We start from the raw sequence: 20279 nt of genomic DNA on the forward strand, positions 1-20279 counted from the left end.
CCGATGCAGAAAAATTACAGCTTTAACAGCTGGCTACTTTTCTTCCATGGCTTAACCAACGAGAGAAGGTCATAAGTGTTTCCTTAAAAGCTGTCTGAGTTTAACATCTTCTATTGTACAGAAAGTGAATAGCTTAATCAATTGATAGTGACATAATTAGATTACTTCCCAAGCAAAGTCAGCCCGTGAATGTCAAAAAAACGAAACAGTGATATCCCCATATGCATCTTTTCCGGGTATTTTGCAGCTTGTTTCTAGCATAAGGCATCGCCGATCAAAGTGCTCTTATAGATCACTTTATGTAATCAGATCCAATTTATTTTCTTCAAAATACCTATTTCCGGCGCCGACAGAGATGGCCGCCTCGCTTCGCGTTCCTAGGAAACTATGCAGTATTTTGTTTTTTTTATGTGTTATTTCTTACATTGTTACCCCAGGTAATCTTAGGTTTTATTACATACAGTCGGGAGGAACTATTGGATATAAGAGCAACGTCAACTCATCAACATTACGACCAGAAATACGACTTTCCCGAAGCGGATCCTCTGTTTGGACCACCACCCAGGACAATGGATTGGATCCCAGCCGGCGACCCAAAACAACGACGCCGTAGAAGGGGCAGACGGAGCGGTCTTCTGGTCAGGCTCCGTAGACGGGCACATCGCGCACCGCTCCCGAGCATACTACTCGCCAATGTCCAGTCGCTTGACAACAAGGTAGACGAAATCCGAGCAAAGGTAGCATTCCAGAGAGACATCAGAGATTGTAACATTCTCTGTTTCACGGAAACATGGCTCACTCGAGACACGCTATCTGAGTCGGTACAGCCACCTGGTTTCTTCACGGATCGCGCCGACAGAAACAACCATCTCTCTGGTAAGAAGAAGGGCGGGGGTGTATGCCTTATGATTAACGAGACGTGGTGTGATCATAACAATATACAGGAACTCAAGTCCTTTTGTTCACCTGACTTAGAATTCCTCACTATCAAATGCCGACTGCATTATCTACCAAGAGAATTCTCTTCGATCATAATCACAGTCGTGTACATCCCCCCCGAAGCAGACACATCGACGGCCCTGAAAGAACTTCATTGGCTCTATGTAAACTGGAAACCACATATCCTGAGGCTGCATTTATTGTAGCCGGGGATTTTAACAAGGCTAATCTGAAACAATGCTCCCCAAATTTTATCAGCATATCGATTGTGCTTCCAGGGCTAACAAAACCCTAGATCATTGTTATTCTAACTTCCGCGACGCATGTAAGGCCCTCCCTCGCCCTCCCTTTGGAAAAGCTGACCACGACTCCATTTTGTTGCTCCCAGCCTATAGACAGAAACCAAAACAGGAAGCTCCCGCCCTCAGGTTTGTTCAACGCTGGTCCGACCAATCGGATTCCATGCTTCAAGATTGCTTAGGTCACGTGGACTGGGATATGTTCCGCATTGCGGCGAACAATAACATTGACGAATACGCTGATTCGGTGTGCGAGTTCATTAACAAGTGCATCGGTGATGTCGTACCCACAGCGTCTATTAAAACATTCCCCAAACAGAAACCGTGGATTGATGGCAGCATTCGCACAAAACTGAACACGCGAACCACTGCTTTTAATCAGGGCAAGGTGACCGGAAACATGACCAAATACAAACAGTGTAGCTATTCCCTCCGCAAGGCAATCAAACAAGCTAAGCGTCAGTACAGAGACAAAGTGGAGTCGCAATTCAACGGCTCAGACATGAGAGTTATGTGGGATGACCTACAGTCAATCACGGACTACAAAAGAAAAACCAGCCCTGTCACGGATCATGATGTCTTGCTCCCAGACAGACTGAACAACTTTTTTGCTCGCTTTGAGGACAATACAGTGCCACTGACTGACTGTGCCAGTGACTGTGCAAGTGCCAGTTGTTGTGGAATTGTTAGGTTATATTACTTGTTAGATATTACTGCATGGTCGGAACTAGAAGCACAAGCATTTCGCTACACTTGCATTAACACCTGCTAACCATGTGTATGTGACAAATAAATTTGATTTGATTTGATTTGAAAATCTTAAACTAACAAGCAGTAGGCCTGTGCTTTTTTTGTTGTTGCCATTTTCTTTAATAAAAGGTAGGCCTATGGCATACCCTCTCATACCCCCATAATTCGAGTTTTGGTTTTAACTTAGCAACCCTTCACTGACACGGCTATTTAACTCCCTAGAGTCAATTGCCGCACCAGTGCGTCAATCTAAATTAAATAACCAAAAAATCCCTATCAAAATCCGTTTGTTTAAACTAGAGATATCAGTTTGTTTTTGCTTTGGCAACTCACGTAAACATCTGTAGCGTCGGAACGGTTTGACCTATAAATTATTATGACCACCCTCTAAAGGGGAGACTGTCACGAACACGATGGTGTTCTCCGTTTTGACTTGTCTGAAGTGTGTACCGTCGATGTGCCAACTTCTGTTTGGTAACATCCAAACTGTTTGGGCTACAAACTAATGGGAACAGGATGGTGTTCTCCGTTTTCATCTACAAGCCCCAAAAGTGTCACAGGACTCGTCTGAAGGTAACCGGTACCGGTTTAAAAAAGTGAATGGAAGTATGAAGGTAGTTAAATATGTATAAAAAAAAATAATATATATATCCTGAGTTTTTTTTTAATATCTCCTAGATTTAGGACAGACACTTCAAAACCTTGTTTCTTACGATTTCATTTTTGATTGTTTTGGCATTGAATATGTTATTCAATGTGTTTCTATGGGCTTTAGTAGTAAAGGCCCAAAGAAAAAGTTTTTTTTTTTTTTATAACTTAAGGGGTCCAACAATTCAAAATCAAATAGCTAAATGATCCATGGTATAACCACCTTAAAACAATTCCATATGTAAGCTTAGCACCCCTCCCTCCTCCTCCGACGTCTTAGACTCTAAATAATTAAAGAGTGCATTGTGGGTGGAAGAATAACCAACAAATCTATGGCTATAGCAGCCTACAGCCTAATTTTGTCTGTCAAACAGGTAGGCCTACCTCTTTTTTCTTAAATAGGAAGAAACAGGCTCCAACACAAAACCCTCTTGTTGTTATTAAAGTCAAATTAAAATTGTGACGGTTGAAATAAATGATGCCTACTACAATTTGACTGCTTTCAGCACCATGAGCTGTCCATTTTCGATTGATTGTGCCGCGGCACCACAATGTACATTAAGTTACTCGAATCTGGCTTATTGTGAGGTCAATAAGTTTAATAAAAACATCAGGGGCAAGAAACATATTGTTTTTAATCAAATCAATTACAGTAGTAGCAAGCTATCAATGTTGACCTCCGGTCCTCCTCCTCATCTTCGCTCTCTCTTCTCAAACTGAACAGAACATAGGTTATATGCTAGTTCGCGCGCAAGAAAGTGCATTTTTTGGAGAAGGCCCAATCAAAACCTATTTTTGGTAGAAACCTTTGACTCACCTCCTGAACTACCACCGTAGGCCTACACAGCACAGCCATTAGTTAGGCAGCACACAAAAAAAGCAGAGCAGGCTGGGGCTCAGGGTTGGAATATCCATTTCCGTGTGTAATAAAGCCTAGTTTAATTTACACCATCCCATTAGCTATCTTAGAAATATAACTTTGCTCTGTGCTTCTCCAAGCATGCAGTTCGTAGCCTATAGGCTATGGATCACTTGATTGAGACCACACTAAATAGCATATAGGCACACTTGATATTGCACGCCCAGCAGAGAATCAGAGATGAGGGACGGCATCGGGCACACATCGATATATAGCCTAATAAGCAACTAATTCTAAAACACTGAGAAATATAAAAATGTCATCAATTACAAATTACATGACCCCAAACCCTCCCCTTGACTGAAATTGAACATGACACTCCCCCATTTTCCTTCAGGTAACCATTCTGTAAATTGGAATCCATCCCTTAATACGCCCAACTGGGCTCCCTAGCTACCCATTTAATTAGCCAACATGAATTACTCTGTAATCACACAAGCCAAATATAGTATTTTTATAAAATATGGTTTAACACAGTCAGATATGATCTCTCCAGAATGTGTATTTCTCAACCCTCAATTCACGAAGCAGCACTGACCCCTGGGATGTTGGTGACCGGTCCCTGAGGTGGTTAGCTGAAACAGATTCAGTCAGGTTTCAAGTGGCAGTTTTTAATCTAAGAGGTCCTTGAAGGAGGAAGGATCACAGCTCTCCTGTTGTAATTAAGGTTAACGCTCTAGACATACGCTACTCCTAAACCTTATTGCCCTCTTAAAGAGCAATCTGCATTTCAAACAATAACAAAGCGTTTACCCTACCACTGTTTTGGTAAACAGCTGAGGGATGGGGCTGGAGAAATGTAACCACTCTCAAATTCATAGACAGAGTTATGGATGCCAGGACTGACCATCCATGATATCAAAATGTTAGTTTTAACAATATTTTGAGGATATACAGTGTTTGTTCTCAATTACTTTGCTTACAAACAATGGAGTATCATTTTTTACATTTAGCAGACACACTTACAGTAGTGAGTGCATACATTTTCCAACTGGTCCCCCGTGGAAATCAAACCCCCTACCCTGGCGTTGCAAGCGGCATGCTCTACCAACTGAGCCACACGGGACCTATAAAACAAGCTTATATTTTGGGTTCAGATGGGCAAAGACAGTTGAACTGAGCTAATGGGGTTTTTATAAGTTATATTCTTCAAAAATCAATGGGTACATATCATTCATTTAAAAGGTCTAAATTGGATGTACCCACTGCAGATTGCCCCTTTAAGGCAACTTTGTCACATTGAAAAGGTCAGATGCAGCGCTAATGTAATCAAACAATGAAAAAGCTGCGACACTGTTAGTTTCGTGTAGAAAGTAACAAGCTACCTACACGTTAACCTCCACAACCCCTGCCTTGTCCTGTGTTAGAAAATGAGACGATGGATACGACCGAGGTGGAGTTTGCGTGTGGAGTGAGGAAGTGTCCAGAAAAGTATGACTGCATCAGGTCATGGATTGGCCCCAACAACGGCATCACCCAGTTTGACAACATCCTGTTCGCTGTGCTCACTGTCTTCCAGTGCATCACCATGGAGGGATGGACAGCTGTACTCTACAATGTGAGAACAGATTACTCAAAGTATTTTTTAGGAACTATTTTTAAGGTAGAGACATTGAAGTAAGGGATAATCAAAGAGGGGCTGTGTTGTCCGGTGGAAACAACCCACAATGTGCGTGGCTCTCCAACTTCTTGTGTACGTCTGGGCTGGACTATGGCACAGCTTCCGCGTTGTGCTTGATCTCCAGAGAATGCATAGCCCCTTGTTCTTACATAGTAACTCTTCAGTAGTGAAGTGTTAAGTCTGTACCTGTATTTATGTACCCTATACATGTCTATTGTACCTCCTTTAGACCAACGATGCCTTGGGCTCTATGTGGAATTGGATGTACTTTATTCCTCTCATCATTATTGGCTCATTCTTCGTACTCAACCTGGTGTTGGGAGTCCTCTCTGGGTGAGTAAATAAAAGCTGTGTGTGTATGTGTGTATGTGTGTGTGCGTGCACATGTGGACGTTTGTGTGTGATTTTATGAGGGTTTTGGAAGAGGAAACAATGGATTGCCTCATGTCCTGCGTGTGTAGGGAGTTTGCCAAAGAGAGGGAGCGGGTGGAGAACAGGAGAGCCTTCATGAAGCTGAGACGTCAACAGCAGGTGGAGAGAGAACTCAACGGATACAGAGCCTGGATAGACCGAGCAGGTACTGTACTGTTACCTTACAACCGCTACCACCCGAGAGATAACTACATAAGACGCAAAAATGTATGTATTATAAGATCCAAGTGGATCTGCCGTGATGGAGCTACCTGGTGAATATGTTGATGGAGGGTGACTTTGTGAAGCTGCAGTGCTATAATGGCAATCTACAGTATCTTTCTCCCACGCAAGTAGAGTTTGAGAGGAAGGTGATGCGGACTCCTTGACGCAAGTGTAAATGTGTGAGTGCGAGTCTGTGCATATCTGTGTGTGTGAGCGTGTGCGCATGCGTGTGGGTGTGTGTTCACTCATCCGTGTGTGTACGCTCATCTGTGTGTGTGTGTGTGTGTGTGCGTGTGAATGTCTGTGTGTGTGTGTGTGTGTGTGTGTGTGTGTGTGTGTGTGTGTGTGTGTGTGTGTGTGTGTGTGTGTGTGTGTGAATGTCTGTGTGTGTGTGTGTGTGTGTGTGTGTGTGTGTGTGTGTGTGTGTGTGTGTGTGTGTGTGTGTGTGTGTGTGTGTGTGTGTGTGTGTGTGCACATCAACACGTCCATCCGTGTGGGTGGGTGTTCACTCATCTGTGTGTGTGTACGCTCATCTGTATGTGTGTGTGTGTGTGTGTGTGTGTGCGTGTGAATGTCCGTGTGTGTGTGCACATCCACGCGTCCATCCGTGTGTGTTTTGAATGTATGCATTAGTCATAGAAATCAGTAAGTGTTCCCTCTGTGCAGGGCGTCATCAGGGCCCTGAAAGTGAAAAGTTAGCTACCAGGCGAGCGCTGGATGAGCTCTTACCTGATGATGAGTTCTTCCCCCTCTCAGAGCATCAACACTATGCAACACTATGCATTCAGCCCAAATACTCACCTTTGTAATGCTAATAAAATCATCTCAATATTACCTTTAAACAGGTTTGCCCCATGATATGCTCACGATCTTCTGAGAGTGCTAAGGGAAAGAGAGAGAGAGAGCCCTGTTTATGTTTCAGGAGCACTTTATGATTGACCTGGAATTCACTTTGTGTGGATGACAATGACATGTTCACCCCAATGTTTCAGAGGAGGTGATGCTGGCGGAGGAGAACAAGAATTCAGGGAGATCTGCTTTAGATGGTAAGAACCAGAAAACACAATTCATTGAGAGGAGTCACCACCACAATGGTGAATTCAATTGTACTGAAGTCCTTTCCTCCCACGTTCACATCAGTAAATCCTTATGTAACAACAGGGGTCAGTGTGCTGCTAAGAGCTTTGCTTCCTCTACTGTCCAAATGCCCCTTACTGGGCTTGAACCAGTGATCCTCTGCTTTGCAAAAGACGTGATTCCTCTCCTTGACAACATTCCAATGGTTTTGGCTGCCGGGAAAATATCTAATTGGAAAGCTCAATCCGCGACATTTCAAGCTGCTGTGGAATGAGTTTCCGGTATCTTCTTAACTCCGCTACACTTACAGTACAGTACAATGTTTTTGAATGTTCTATACCATGTTCCAAAATTGTTCCACAACCTGCCTCTCTCCATCCACTACACTACACTTTAACTCCAGTTGTAAACAAAGGCAGACATGTTGTTTCTCTTTGACCTCCATTAGCTTAGAGCTGCTGCAGACAATTGAAAATTGCAGTGAAAAGGCTAAACCTCTTTCAGAGGAAAATATACCGTAAAACTCTCAAGAAGTTAATTTGCTTTGATTACTGTGTGAACATCGCGGGTGTCTTGGTAACAGCAAGGTGAAAATGGCTTGGCGCACGCCTGTAGTGATATATCGTCTGTCAACAGTCTTGTTTTTATCATGTTTTTGTGAGTCTCACTCCTTTTTGGAAAACGAATGGTTCATATGACACTTTAATTTACACCATACCTTATCAACCTAGCAAAAAGTTGCCATCAATAAAGCCACATTTAATTGTCTCTTCCTCCTTCCTCTCATGTTCAGAGTATTTCAGTCAGTTTGCCCTGAAAGTTAGTATGTCAACATTACCATTTCCATCCATTAATATATCATTATCTCTATAACTAGCTTGTCGTTCCTTTTGGACGAAATGGCTGGCAAGTGAAATATGTTGTGCCGTTATGCTTATAAGCATCTGTTGTTCTATCTATGCTATTGTTTGTCCTAATTTTCTGTTGTGTGTGTATTCAGTGCTGAAGCGGGCCACCAGTAAAAATGCTAAGCATAGAGGAGGTCCTGGGGATGCAGAGATCTCCACTATAGGTGAGAGAGGAACACACAGCCCAGATCCTCATATTTAGGGGTCTTTTTGTCATTCTCCCCACCTTCATATCTGCTCTCTTTCCCCAATATCTACTGTATTTGACCTCTATTTGACATATTTACTATTTTCAACACCCTTTCTCTCTCCTCTCCAACCCTGCCTATTTCTTTCTCCATATCCTTCCTCTCGCTCGCTCTCTTTCTTTCTATTTACTCATCCTCTCTTCTCATTCTTCCTGCCCCAGGAGCACCTCGTATGCGGATCCGTACAGTGCGGCGTGGCCCGGTAGCGTATATACGTCGTAAGGAGCGTATGCTGCGTATCTCCCTGCGGCGCATGGTGAAGACCGACACCTTCTACTGGACCGTCCTCAGCCTGGTGGCTCTCAACACCATCTGTGTGGCCATCGTACATCACAACCAGCCCGAATGGCTCTCCACCTTCTTGTGTACGTCTGGGCTGGACTATCAATCAATCAACCAATCAATGAATGAAAATGTGTCTTTATTGCCCTTTTTACAACAACGATTGCACATTCAGAAGAAACTCCAGGTCCTAAGTATAGGCTATTTAGTGTATTTACAGTTACAGTAGCAAACTATCAATGCAATCTGGCCGGCTTTCAAATATACTTCTAGACTATGGAGATGTGGTTCTTCTGTTGTACAGAGTTTATCAAATGAAAAAAAGCTAAATAGCTTGGTTTGAACAGAAAAAACTGTGAACATTTGCCCAGTCTTTGATTCATAATGATTTATTTTCTCTTCAGACTATGCGGAGTTTGTTTTCCTGGGGCTCTTTTTGGCAGAGATGTTCTTAAAGATGTACGGCCTGGGTTTCCGGCTCTATTTCCACTCCTCCTTCAACTGCTTCGACTGCGGAGTGAGTTCATTCATTTTACTCCATGTTAGCTTATGGTGAACCAAGAATTAGAAGTGGGTCAACATAAGATGTTCTTATGGTTGTACAGGTGAATCAAGGTGTGTTATATTAGGGAATTAGGAAAAACAACAAGACATTTCATGTCTAACAATATGGACAATTAAGTGCTATTCTTATGTGATACTGTCCTATATTGCTGACTAATGTGTGTTCTTAATGATAAAGGTTTGTCGTAACTTCTCTTATGGTGCTTGAATGTTGCGTGGTGTCTCTCCCGTGCAGGTGATAGTTGGCAGCATCTTTGAGGTGGTGTGGGGCTTTTTCCGGCCTGGCATGTCCTTTGGCATCAGCGTCCTGAGGGCACTGAGACTCCTGAGGATCTTTAAGATCACCAAGTGAGTGGGACATCAACCAGAATGAGGGTTAGGGTCAACATTAGTGTTGCTGCTGTAAGTATAATGTATTACCATTTTAGGGTTAGGGTTAGGGTAGGGTCAGCAATATTTTTACTGCTGTAAGTACAATGTATTACCATTCTAGGTTAAAGGTTAGGGTAGGGTCAGCATTAGTGTTACTGCTGTCTTTTCCTACTAGCACTGATCTGTCTGATAACTACTTTGTTGAGGGAAAATGCACTTGCTACGACTGTGATATGTGGTTGTCTCACCTAGCTATCTTAAGATGAATGCACTTTTGTAAGTCGCTCTGGATAAGAGCTTCTGCTAAATTGCTCAAATGTAAATGTAGGGTCAGCATTGGTTATACTGCTGTAAGTACAATGTATTACTCTCCAAAATACATTAAAATGGCAAACGGAAGATGTCGAGGTCTGTCTATTTTGTATGTGGACCTTTTTTCCTTTTTTCTTGACCAGGTACTGGGCATCTCTTAGGAACCTGGTTGTGTCTCTTATGAGTTCCATGAAGTCCATCATCAGTCTGCTCTTCCTCATCTTCCTCTTCATTGTCGTCTTTGCCCTGCTGGGCATGCAGCTCTTTGGGGGCAGGTGAGCACAACGAGAGGGTTGGGAACACTTAGATAGGGTGTCACTGATCTCAGGATAGTGATTCAGTGCTTCACCAATATTAGGATGTCAATATGTTTTGGTATGCACAGGTCCCAGGTCCCATGACTGTATTTTCAGTTGATCTGTTCATTGACTAATGATGTGTATTGGCCATCATCACGTCTCCATATATTTGCAAATATAACTTCAGATGCAGCTTGAAGCTTGCCATGTTTTGTTTTGCTGCGTCGGAAATGGAATGATAGACCTGAAATTACACGTCTAGTTGAAAATAGCAATTTCCACCTCCTCCTCTTCCCACTTCTTCCTCCTCTTCTTCCCCGGTCATATCTGCCCATCCATTCTTTCTCTCCCTTTAGGTTCATCTTTGAAGATTACACTCCTGCCAACTTTGACACGTTTCCAGCTGCCATCATGACAGTGTTCCAGGTTTGGCTCGTACACTCCAGATCGTTCCTCTCACTGGCTTCTCCATTGTGACACACATAACCTACCCGGGAATATCTCCAACAACCCCCAAGGGCCAAAATGGAACAACTCTGCTCACTGCTCACCTCCCACTCCATCTACTAGCATCCCATACATACACATATGCACATACATGTCAGAGCTGTGAAATATGGAAGAATGTTTGATCAAAACCATAAACTGGGTTTCTGAGACAAATCAAATAATACTACTTCTGACATTTTTAACTCTGCAGGGAGAAAGAACCCTGTTAACGATGTGATTCAATTATGGCCCATAATGCATTTGTGTGTTAGCATTTTATAAGATACAGTGCATTCGGAAAGTATTCAGACTCCTTCCCTTTCTACAACTTGATTGGAGTCCACCTGTGGTAAACTCAATGAATTTGACATGATTTGGAAAGTCATACACCTGTCTATATACAGTTGACAGTGCATGTCAGAGCAAAAACCAAGCCATGAGGTTGAAGATATTGTCCATAGAGCTCCGAGACCGGATTGTGTCGAGGCACAGATCTGGGGACGGGCACCAAAACATTTCTGCAACATTGAAGGTCCCAAAGAACACAATGGCCTCCGTCATTCTTAAATGGAAGAGGTCGTAACCACCAAGACTCTTCCTAGAGCTGGTTGCCCGGCCAAACTTAGCAATCAGGGGAGAAGGGCCATGGTAAGGGAGGTGGCCAAGAACTCGATGGCCACTCTGACAGAGCTCCAGAGTTTCTCTGTGGAGACAGGAGAACCTTCCAGAAGGACAACCATCTCTGCAGCATTCCACCAATCAGGCATTTATGGTAGAGTGGCCAGACGGAAGACACTCATCAGTAAAACATGACAGCCCGCTTAGAGTTGCCAGATGGCACCTAAAGGACTCTCAGACCATGAGAAACAAGATTCTCTGGTCTGATGAAACCAAGATTGAACTATTTGGCCTGATTGCCAAGTGTCACGTTCGGAGGAAACCTGGCACCATCCCGACGGTGAAGCATGGTGGTGGCAGCATCATGCTGTGGGGATGTTTTTCATTGGCTGGGACTGGGAGACTAGTCAGGATCGAAGGAATGATGAACGGAGCAAAGTACAGAGAGATTGTTGATGAAAACCTGCTCCAGAGCTCAGGACCTCAGACTGGGGCGAAGGTTCACCTTCCAACAGGACAGCGACCCTAAGCACACAGCCAAGACAACGCAAGAGTGACTTCGGGACAAGTCTCTGAATGTCCTTGAGTGGCCCAGCCATAGCCCGGACCTGAACTGATCGAACATCTCTGAAGAGACCTGAAAATATGCTGTGCAGTGACGCTCCCCATCCAACCTGACAGAGCTTGAGAGGATCTGCTGAGAAGAATGAGAAGAAAAAAAAAATACAGGTGTGCCAAGCTTGTAGTGTCATACCCAAGAATGCTCGAGGCTGTAATCACTGCCAAAGGTGCTTCAACAAGGTACTGAGTAAACTTATGTAAATGTGATATTTCAGGTTTTTGCTTTGTCATTATAAGGTATTGTGTGTAGATTGATGAGAAAGAAAAACTATTTCATCCATTTTAGAATAAGTCTGTAACTTAACAAAATGTGGAAAAATGTAAGTGGTCTGAATACTTTCCAAATGCACTTTATGCTTTCTGTTTGCATATTACTTTCATTCAGATTTCAAGAGGCTGATCATTATAGATCTTGTACTTTTCAATCTAGATTCTGACTGGTGAGGACTGGAATGAGGTGATGTACAATGGCATCCGCTCCCAAGGAGGAGTGCAGTACGGCATGTGGTCCTCCATATACTTCATAGTACTCACCCTGTTTGGGAACTGTATCCTTGCTCAACATCCTGCTAACCACAAGTGACAGATTCTGCTGACATTGTCGATAGGTTTACATGTATCTTTCTTTTTCTTTGAAAGTTGTAGCATAGACCTAAAGTAGTTGTAGGGTCATGGGTTGATTTATTGGGGGAAAAGATGGACTGAGTACAACCCAGGGGATAACCCTTTAAAGCGATTCCATTTGTTTTCAACGTATTTCAGATGTTTTGTGGAACTGTCCGACAGTAACCTAATTCATGTATTGCAGTTTCATCCACCCCTGTTAGGACTCTTGACCATACTGTGAACAGATACACTACTCAATGTCTTCTTGGCCATCGCTGTGGATAACCTTGCCAACGCACAGGAACTCACCAAGGTGTGTAGTACTGTTTTAAGAGTTTTTACGGAATGGGGTATCTTTAAATTAAAATAAGTGCTTTCAAAGAAATGTGTAAGGGTCATGACCTAAGGCCATATCTGCCCTATATCATAAACTAATTGTGGGATGAAAATTATTTACAGATTGTTTTTATTTTACCTTTGTTAGGACGAAGAGGAGGAAGAGGAGTTTTTCAATGCACGATACGCCAGAGGCAGAGATGGCCCGATGTCTGAGTAAGTGTTCTGTTTATACTTTTATCACAATGGCAGTTGGTCAGTCACCTACTTTGGCCTAGTCTTGATAATGATTAGGAGGAGATTGAATCTGAGGGGTGATCATGATGTTTTCTCAATATCTATCGATTACACAGCCATAACACCCACAGAAAAATAAGGATCCACTATTCTCTTTGAGAATCTGATGTAGGCGTTACCGGGAAGAATGTTTATTTTCCTTAAGTGCAGCCGCATGATGAGTCTTCAGGGTTAGAGAGGCATGTTCTGAGTGTGGAAAATGTATGTGTACCTGCCTGTTACATAGCATGTGTAATGGAAATTGCATTAGTGAAATTAGGGATGAGGTGCACATCCTAGTCATGACAAGCATCTTCGCTCATGAATCTGATGTTGTTCTGGGGACTTGCTAAAGGATAATGCATGATTTTAATGATACTTTTTTTGTTTGTTTATTTGAGCATGTCATTCAACAGGCAAATTAAGAAAGATAACAGGCCAGTCATACACGCATGTTTTTATTTTCGAATTTGTTTATTTGTGCATGTCAGTCAACAGGTAAATTAAACCGAATGACAGGGCAATTATGGAATATAAGCATAGTATGTGCTTAGTGTATAAGCACCACCAACCATTCTGCTCCCTCTGTAACAGGTACAGGTAGGGGGAAAAGGATGCATGGATTGTACTGTCCTCTGATCTTCTCCAGGCACGTTACGCTGACTCTGTCATTTGTCTGTTACTACATATTTGAGTGTCAGTCCTATGTGTTTCAGAGCTGTCAAGATGGTGCTGCTTTTGATACATATACTGTACTATGGTGTAATGTTATCTAATGCTGCTTCCATCTTGTTGTCTTGTTACTCTATGCCTGTTATGTTGCACTGACCAAAATAGAAATGACAAAATATAGAAGTCTAAATTCTACCACTGCCCCTGTACGGTCAAGGTGAAACAATTTGTAACTTGGATAACCACTGTTATCTGATAAGATTTCTAAACATCCACTGTCACTACTTAGGAAATAATGATTTTTCTAAGTGAACAGGATTTGGATTCATTTATCAAGCCGTCAAAGCCAAATCCCCATGCCAAATATAAAAATATAATTATAAGAAAAATAAAATAAGATATAACCAAATATACTAGACTGGCATTAAGGTGACGTCTGTTGACCATTGGCCTTGACCCTTGACCTGGTTTTGGACTGTGTCACAAGGTTCTGTTCTGTCTTTGTTCCAAAATCACTAATGTCTTGTTTTCAACCAATCACTCATTGATTACATGGACTACAAAAGAGTTTGAATACCCGTAAGTAAAGTTGTTTGTCTGTACCCCTGTGACACCTAATTCCATTTCCTTTATCTTAGAAGAAGTTAATTGCTAGATATAACAGTATTTCCCTATTTTAATCCTGCACTATTCCTTTTTGAGTTTGTGTGCTTTCTTCCCAGGTACTTTCATCATTTGAATTTCAATTGAATTTATGGATGTTTGTTTTATTTAGATGATAATTCAATATGTGAATTGAATTAATCTTTAGCCATACAATATGCAATATATCTGAGTCAAAATGTTAATATATGTCATGCAATTTTCGTACTTCATTATTTACTTACATACATACATGAATACATACAATGTTATATAATATGTAATATGTTTATACTGTATTTATTGTTGAAATGTATCCTTTCATTGATTTGTAAGTGTACATATGACATAGGCGTGATGCTGCCCTCTAGTGACAGGCTTTGTGTTGTGCTCTGTAGGAGGAGGAGGAGGCCCTATCTCCGCAGGAAGAAAGCCATTCACAGGGGCCGTATGGCCGTCCCCGAAGAGGAGGAGGAGAGCGGCGCCCCGGGCGGAGCTGACCAGCCCCCCAATGGGGCCAACGCCTTCTCCAACCGCCGTGACAGACGGAGGAGGGGGGGAGGAGGAGGAGGAAGAGGCGGAAGATCCGTGTGGGAGCAGAGGGCCAACCAGTTACGCAAGCGGCGCCAGATGGAGAGCCAGGAGGTGCTGTTCGGAGGCAGCCCCACCGAGGACACCACTGACAACCCTACCACCGCCTACCGTGCACCCACCCGTTCCCCAGACGCCAGTCCCGGTCACCTGCCCGAGTCGCCCATGTCCGGGATCATGCCCATGCCTGAACCCCCGATGTCCATCGCCATCCGGCTGCCGGAACCTCCAGACTCTGAGCCTAGGCCTCTGTTTACATTGGTTGAGGAGAGAGCAGTGCACCATCGACCCGCCGGTGGGGACAGGAGGCACAGGGTGGCCCGGAAGTTCAGGCCTGGCCTTGGGGGGGCGGAGGAGGGAGGGGTGGCTCGGCATAGGAGGCACCGTCATCGTGAGGCCCGGGCTGAGGCCAAGAGCAGAGAGTCCCCACATGAGGAGGTCAGAGAATCAGGCAGCAGAGAGAGGAAGATACTAGAAGAGAGGGAGGAGAAAGAAGAAAAAGAGGAGAAGACGGACAAAGGAGAGGTCGCCGAGGTGGAGGGAGGAGTGTCGGGCCAGGAAAAAGGAGCCAGCATTGTCAACTTAGAGAGTAAAGAAGAGCATCTGAGGTAAGACAGTGGTGCTAGGTTCCATTCTTTTACACTAAGGGTTAAGGCATTGTGATTCGTGAGATAAGACTTCAGGCCCACATTAGGATTGGCTAAGTGTCTAAACACATCCACACATTCTCTTCCATACACCTCCTCTTCAGAGTGTGTATTGCAGACATCCCTGAGCCTCCCCTATGTGATGACTTCCCTGAGTCCCTACCCCCACCCCTGTTGGACCCTCCACCCCAGATGGAGGAGGGCGAGGTGGGGGAAACTGGGCAGTGTGAGCCCCTGTCTCAGGACCCTCCATTGGAGCCAGCCCCAGAACAGTTCACAGACCCCCCAGAGCTCCAGGCAGCATCCGGGGTCAATGATTCAGAAAACAACCCAGCCTCCCTGAACCGTGAGGAGGGTGAGGAGCCAGGCCAAGTCCTAGAAAGCCAGAGTACTGTGATCATAGAGATGTCTGGAGAACAGCCACTGCTGGAGATCATCCCTATGACAGGTATGCTTCCATATAGTCGCTCTTGACCGACATTCGTAGCTTGATACATTCTAGTTCATTGAAAGCAATGTAATTGCCATTGACTGTTCTGTACCGTTTCCTGCTGGAACAAGGATGGTAACGATAACGATGGACTGTTTTATCTTCAATTTACATGTAGCTTTACACAGCAACAAAGAGATGGATGTGTACCAGCCTGAAAGGAAGGAGAAGGAAAAGGAGGAGAAGGAGGCGCAGGAGGAGGCCAGCCCGCCAAAACCTGTACCTCCTGACAGCATGTTCCTCTTCAAGGCCTCCAATCCGTAAGACTCTCCTTCCTGGCCATGTCTTGGCATGCATTCTAGTACGGTACTAATCAGTTCAGTTCAGTTTTATAAAAGGACTCAGAAACATGTTTCTTTGATCCCTTTTAGTGTACGTAGGCTATTGTGTTTCTCTCTCATGCACTGTAGCTGTACAGCACTCTCATTCTCAGAGAAAAAGGTATGGTTAGGGTACCATATTGTTCCCTGCGGTACAAAAATATCCGAATGCGCATAATGTATCTTCAGAGGTACACTACTGATCAAAAGTTTTAGAACGCCTACTCATTCAGGGGTTTTTCTTTATTTTTTACTATTTTCTACATTGTAGAATAATAGTGAAGACATCAACGCTATGAAATAACACATATTGAATCATGTAGTAACCAAAAAAGTGTTAAACAAATCAAAATGTATTTTATATTTGAGATTTTTCAAATAGCAACCCTTTGTCTTGATGACCATTTTTCACACTCTTGGCATTCTCACAACCAGCTTCATGAGTTAGACACCTGGAATGCATTTAAATTTACATGTGTGCCTTCTTAAAAGTTAATTTGTGAAATGTATTTCCTTCTTTATGCGTTTGAGCCAATCAGTTGTGTTGTGACAAGGTGGGGGGGTATACAGAAGATAGCCCTATTTGGTAAAAGACCAAGTCCATATTATGCAAGAACAGCTCAAATAAGCAAAGAAAAACGACAATCCATCATGACTTTAAGTCATGAAGGTCAGTCAATATGGAACATTTCAAGAACTTTGAAAGTTTCTTCAAGTGCAGTTGCGAAAACTATCAAGCGCTATGATGAAACTGGCTCTCATGAGGACCGCCTGTCACATATAGTGGCTTGCGAAATTATTCACCCCCTTGGCATTTTTCTTATTTTGTTGCCTTAAAACCTGGAATTAAAATGGATTTTTTGGGGGGGTTTGTATCATTTGATTTACACAACATGCCTACCACTTCGAAGATGCAAAATATTTGTTATTGTAAAGCAAACAAGAAATAAGACACAAAAAAATAAAACTTGAATGTGCATAATTATTCACCCCCACCAAAGTCAATACTTTGTAGAGCCACCTTTTGCAGCAATTACAGCTGCAAGTCTCTTGGGGTATATCTCTATTAGCTTGGCAGATCTAGCCACTGGGATTTTTGCCCATTCTTCAAGGCAAAACTGTTCCAGCTCCTTCAAGTTGGATGGGTTCCGCTGGTGAACAGCAATCTTTACGTCATTCCACAGATTCTCAATTGGATTGAGGTCTGAGCTTTGAAAAGGCCATTCCAAGACATTTAAATGTTTCCCCTTGAACCACTTGAGTGTTGCTTTTGCAGTATGCTTAGAGTCATTGTCCTGCTGGAAGGTGAACCTCCTTCCCAGTCTCAAATCTCTGGAAGACTGAAACAGGTTTCAACCAAAAGAATTTCCCTGTATTACGGCCATCCATCATTCCTTCAATTCTGAGCAGTTTCCCAGTCCCTGCAGATGAAAAACATCCGCACAGCATGATGCTGCCACCACCATGCTTCACTGTAGGGATGGTGCTCTCGGGGTGATGGGAGGTGTTGGGTTTGATCCAGACATAGCGTTTTCCTTGATGGCCAAAAAGCTCAATTTTAGTCTCAACTGACCAGAGTACCTTCTTCCATATATTTGGGGAGTCTCCCACATGCCTTTTGGCAAACACCAAACGTGTTTGCTTATTTTTTTCTTGAAGCAATGTTTTTTTCTGGCTACTCTTCCATAAAGCCCAGCTCTGTGGAGTGTACGGCTTAAAGTGGTCCTATGTACATATACTCCAATCTCCACTATGGAGCTTTGCAGCTCCTTCAGGGTTATCTTTGGTCTCTTTGCTGCCTCTCTAATTAATGCCCTCCTTGCCTGGTCCATCAGTTTTGGTGGGCGACCCTCTCTTGGCAGGTTTGTTGTGGTGCCATATTCTTTACATTTTTTAATAATGGATGTAGTAGTGCTCCGTGAGATGTTTAAAGTTTCTGATATTTTTTTATAACCTAACCCTGATCTTTAGGTCTCCACAACTTTGTCCCTGACCTGTTTGGAGAGCTCCTTGGTCTTCATGGTGCCGCTTGCTTGGTGGTGTCCCTTGCTTAGTGATGTTGCAGACTCTGGGGCCTTTCAGAGCATGTGTATATATACTGAGATCATGTGACAGATCATGTGACACTTAGATTGCACACAGGTGGACTTTATTGAACTAATTATGTGACTTCTGAAGGTAATTGGTTGCACCAGATCTTATTTAGGGGCTTCATAGCATAGGGGGTGAATACTTAAATATGCACGCACAACTTTATTATTATTTTTTCATTTCATTTCACTTCACCAATTTGGACTGTTTTGTGTGTGTCCATTATATAAAATCCAACTTATTGTGGGAAGCTTGTGGAAGGCTACCTGAAACGTTTGACCCAAGTTAAACAATTTAAAGGCAATGCTACCAAATACTAATTGAGTGTATGTAAACTTCTGACCCACTGGGAATGTGATGAGGAAATAAAAGCTGAAATAAATAATTCTTTCTACTATTATTCTATTATTCTGACATTTCACATTCTTAAAATAAAGTGGTGATCCTATCTGACTTAAGACAGGGAATTGTTTTTTGGATTAAATGTCAGGAACTGTATTTAAATGTATTTGGCTAAGGTGTATGTAAACTTTCGACTTCAACTGTACAGCCATCATTTCAAAGCTTACAACGTTGAATCACACATCATTTAAAAGCCCATTTCATAGAGAATGTTACAAACTAGTCTAAATGTAGTAACTTACTTTGAAAAGATGGTGATTGGGTCTAAATAGGAGTTTGTCGTTTGTTAGTCTAAATTCAGTGTGCTTGTCTGTAACTACCATTACTCGAAAGTGAGACTCTTCCCATACGCCAACAAATTTCTCAGCCTCAGAAGCATCTGCATTCACCAAATGTTGTGTGGTTATCTTTACGCGTGTTCTCCAGATTTATACATCGGGAATTGTTGATATGTTGTCAAATGTTTATTTTAGATTACATTTTCTTCCCCAAAATTTGACACATTCATTATATGTACCTTTCTTTAGTATATAAAAAGTATTAATCCACAATCTCAATTCAAATCAAATCGTATTTGTCACATGCGCCTAATACAACAGGTGTAGATTTACAAGCCCTTAACCAATCTGCTATCTCAAAGTCCAGTCATGAAGTGTCTTAACAAAAGCCAAAATATTTAAGCTGACTTCATCAGTGGCCAGAAAAACATTATTAGAATATATGTGCATACTTAATTAGATATAACCTAATTTGTGTCCACATCCAACTGGTTAAAGTTGATTGTGATATGATTCATGGAATAAAAATACCTTATTTGGGTGTGGTCCCTGGCCTTGACCCAACACTGAGAGACAATGTCAAGAGGTACGGATCTCTTGGTATAATGGTTAAGGTGTTGGCTGGACTCAGGTTCAAGTCCTGGTCAGGGCTGAATTCGCTACATCGGTGTCAGAAGTAGGATTGTAGAGAGGTGTGTACATGTGAGGGTCTTGGTATAGAGAATATGTACATTTTTGCCACTTAAAAGGAACAAACGGCTTTGTCACTGTGGTGGTACCCTAAAAAGGCACATTTGTACCTTTTTCTATCTTGTCCCCTAGGGTACACAATTGCCTCTTTTAAGGTACAAACTACAAGGGTACAATTACCGTAGAGGGTACCACTACAGTGGCAAGCGTTTGTACCCCTTTACGTACAATTCTGCACCCTCTTTTCTGAGCCTGTATGAGTGACCATAAGTGTATGCGATACTGTCAACTCCGCTCCTCTTTTTTGATCTGTAGGATCAGAAGGATCTGTCACTATGTGGTGACCATGCGCTACTTTGAGATGACCATCTTGCTGGTGATCGTGGCTAGCAGCATCGCTCTGGCTGCTGAAGACCCTGTGTGCACCAACTCTGACAGAAACAGGGTAAGTTCAATATGAATCTGGAATGTTTGTGTCAGTGACGTGAAGCTGTGTATTTCCTCTCACATAATTGTTGGATGTGTTTTTGCTTTTCTAGGTTCTTCGTTACTTTGATTACGTCTTTACTGGAGTCTTCACTTTTGAAATGATCATAAAGGTGAGATACTCAAAGAGAAATGATCAATTATGAACCT

General features: G+C 42.8%; 1 protein-coding gene across 1 annotated transcript in view; it reads left to right on the top strand.

Annotated features, from left to right (window-relative positions):
* Positions 1 to 20279, top strand: part of LOC115169613 (voltage-dependent R-type calcium channel subunit alpha-1E-like) — a 101339-nt gene that overhangs the window by 59828 nt on the left and 21232 nt on the right. Inside the window, exons 8-26 of the mRNA XM_029725409.1 lie at positions 4923 to 5113; positions 5406 to 5509; positions 5638 to 5753; positions 6805 to 6858; positions 7890 to 7961; positions 8207 to 8410; positions 8732 to 8844; positions 9127 to 9239; positions 9719 to 9850; positions 10231 to 10300; positions 12033 to 12150; positions 12454 to 12521; positions 12693 to 12760; positions 13415 to 13420; positions 14533 to 15333; positions 15477 to 15820; positions 15981 to 16122; positions 19959 to 20088; positions 20183 to 20242. Coding sequence (XP_029581269.1) covers positions 4923 to 5113; positions 5406 to 5509; positions 5638 to 5753; positions 6805 to 6858; positions 7890 to 7961; positions 8207 to 8410; positions 8732 to 8844; positions 9127 to 9239; positions 9719 to 9850; positions 10231 to 10300; positions 12033 to 12150; positions 12454 to 12521; positions 12693 to 12760; positions 13415 to 13420; positions 14533 to 15333; positions 15477 to 15820; positions 15981 to 16122; positions 19959 to 20088; positions 20183 to 20242 — 2906 coding nt within the window. The remainder of the gene's footprint in view (positions 1 to 4922; positions 5114 to 5405; positions 5510 to 5637; positions 5754 to 6804; positions 6859 to 7889; positions 7962 to 8206; positions 8411 to 8731; positions 8845 to 9126; positions 9240 to 9718; positions 9851 to 10230; positions 10301 to 12032; positions 12151 to 12453; positions 12522 to 12692; positions 12761 to 13414; positions 13421 to 14532; positions 15334 to 15476; positions 15821 to 15980; positions 16123 to 19958; positions 20089 to 20182; positions 20243 to 20279) is intronic.

Source organism: Salmo trutta, chromosome 31, assembly GCF_901001165.1.
Source record: "Salmo trutta chromosome 31, fSalTru1.1, whole genome shotgun sequence".
Lineage (NCBI taxonomy): Eukaryota > Metazoa > Chordata > Actinopteri > Salmoniformes > Salmonidae > Salmo > Salmo trutta.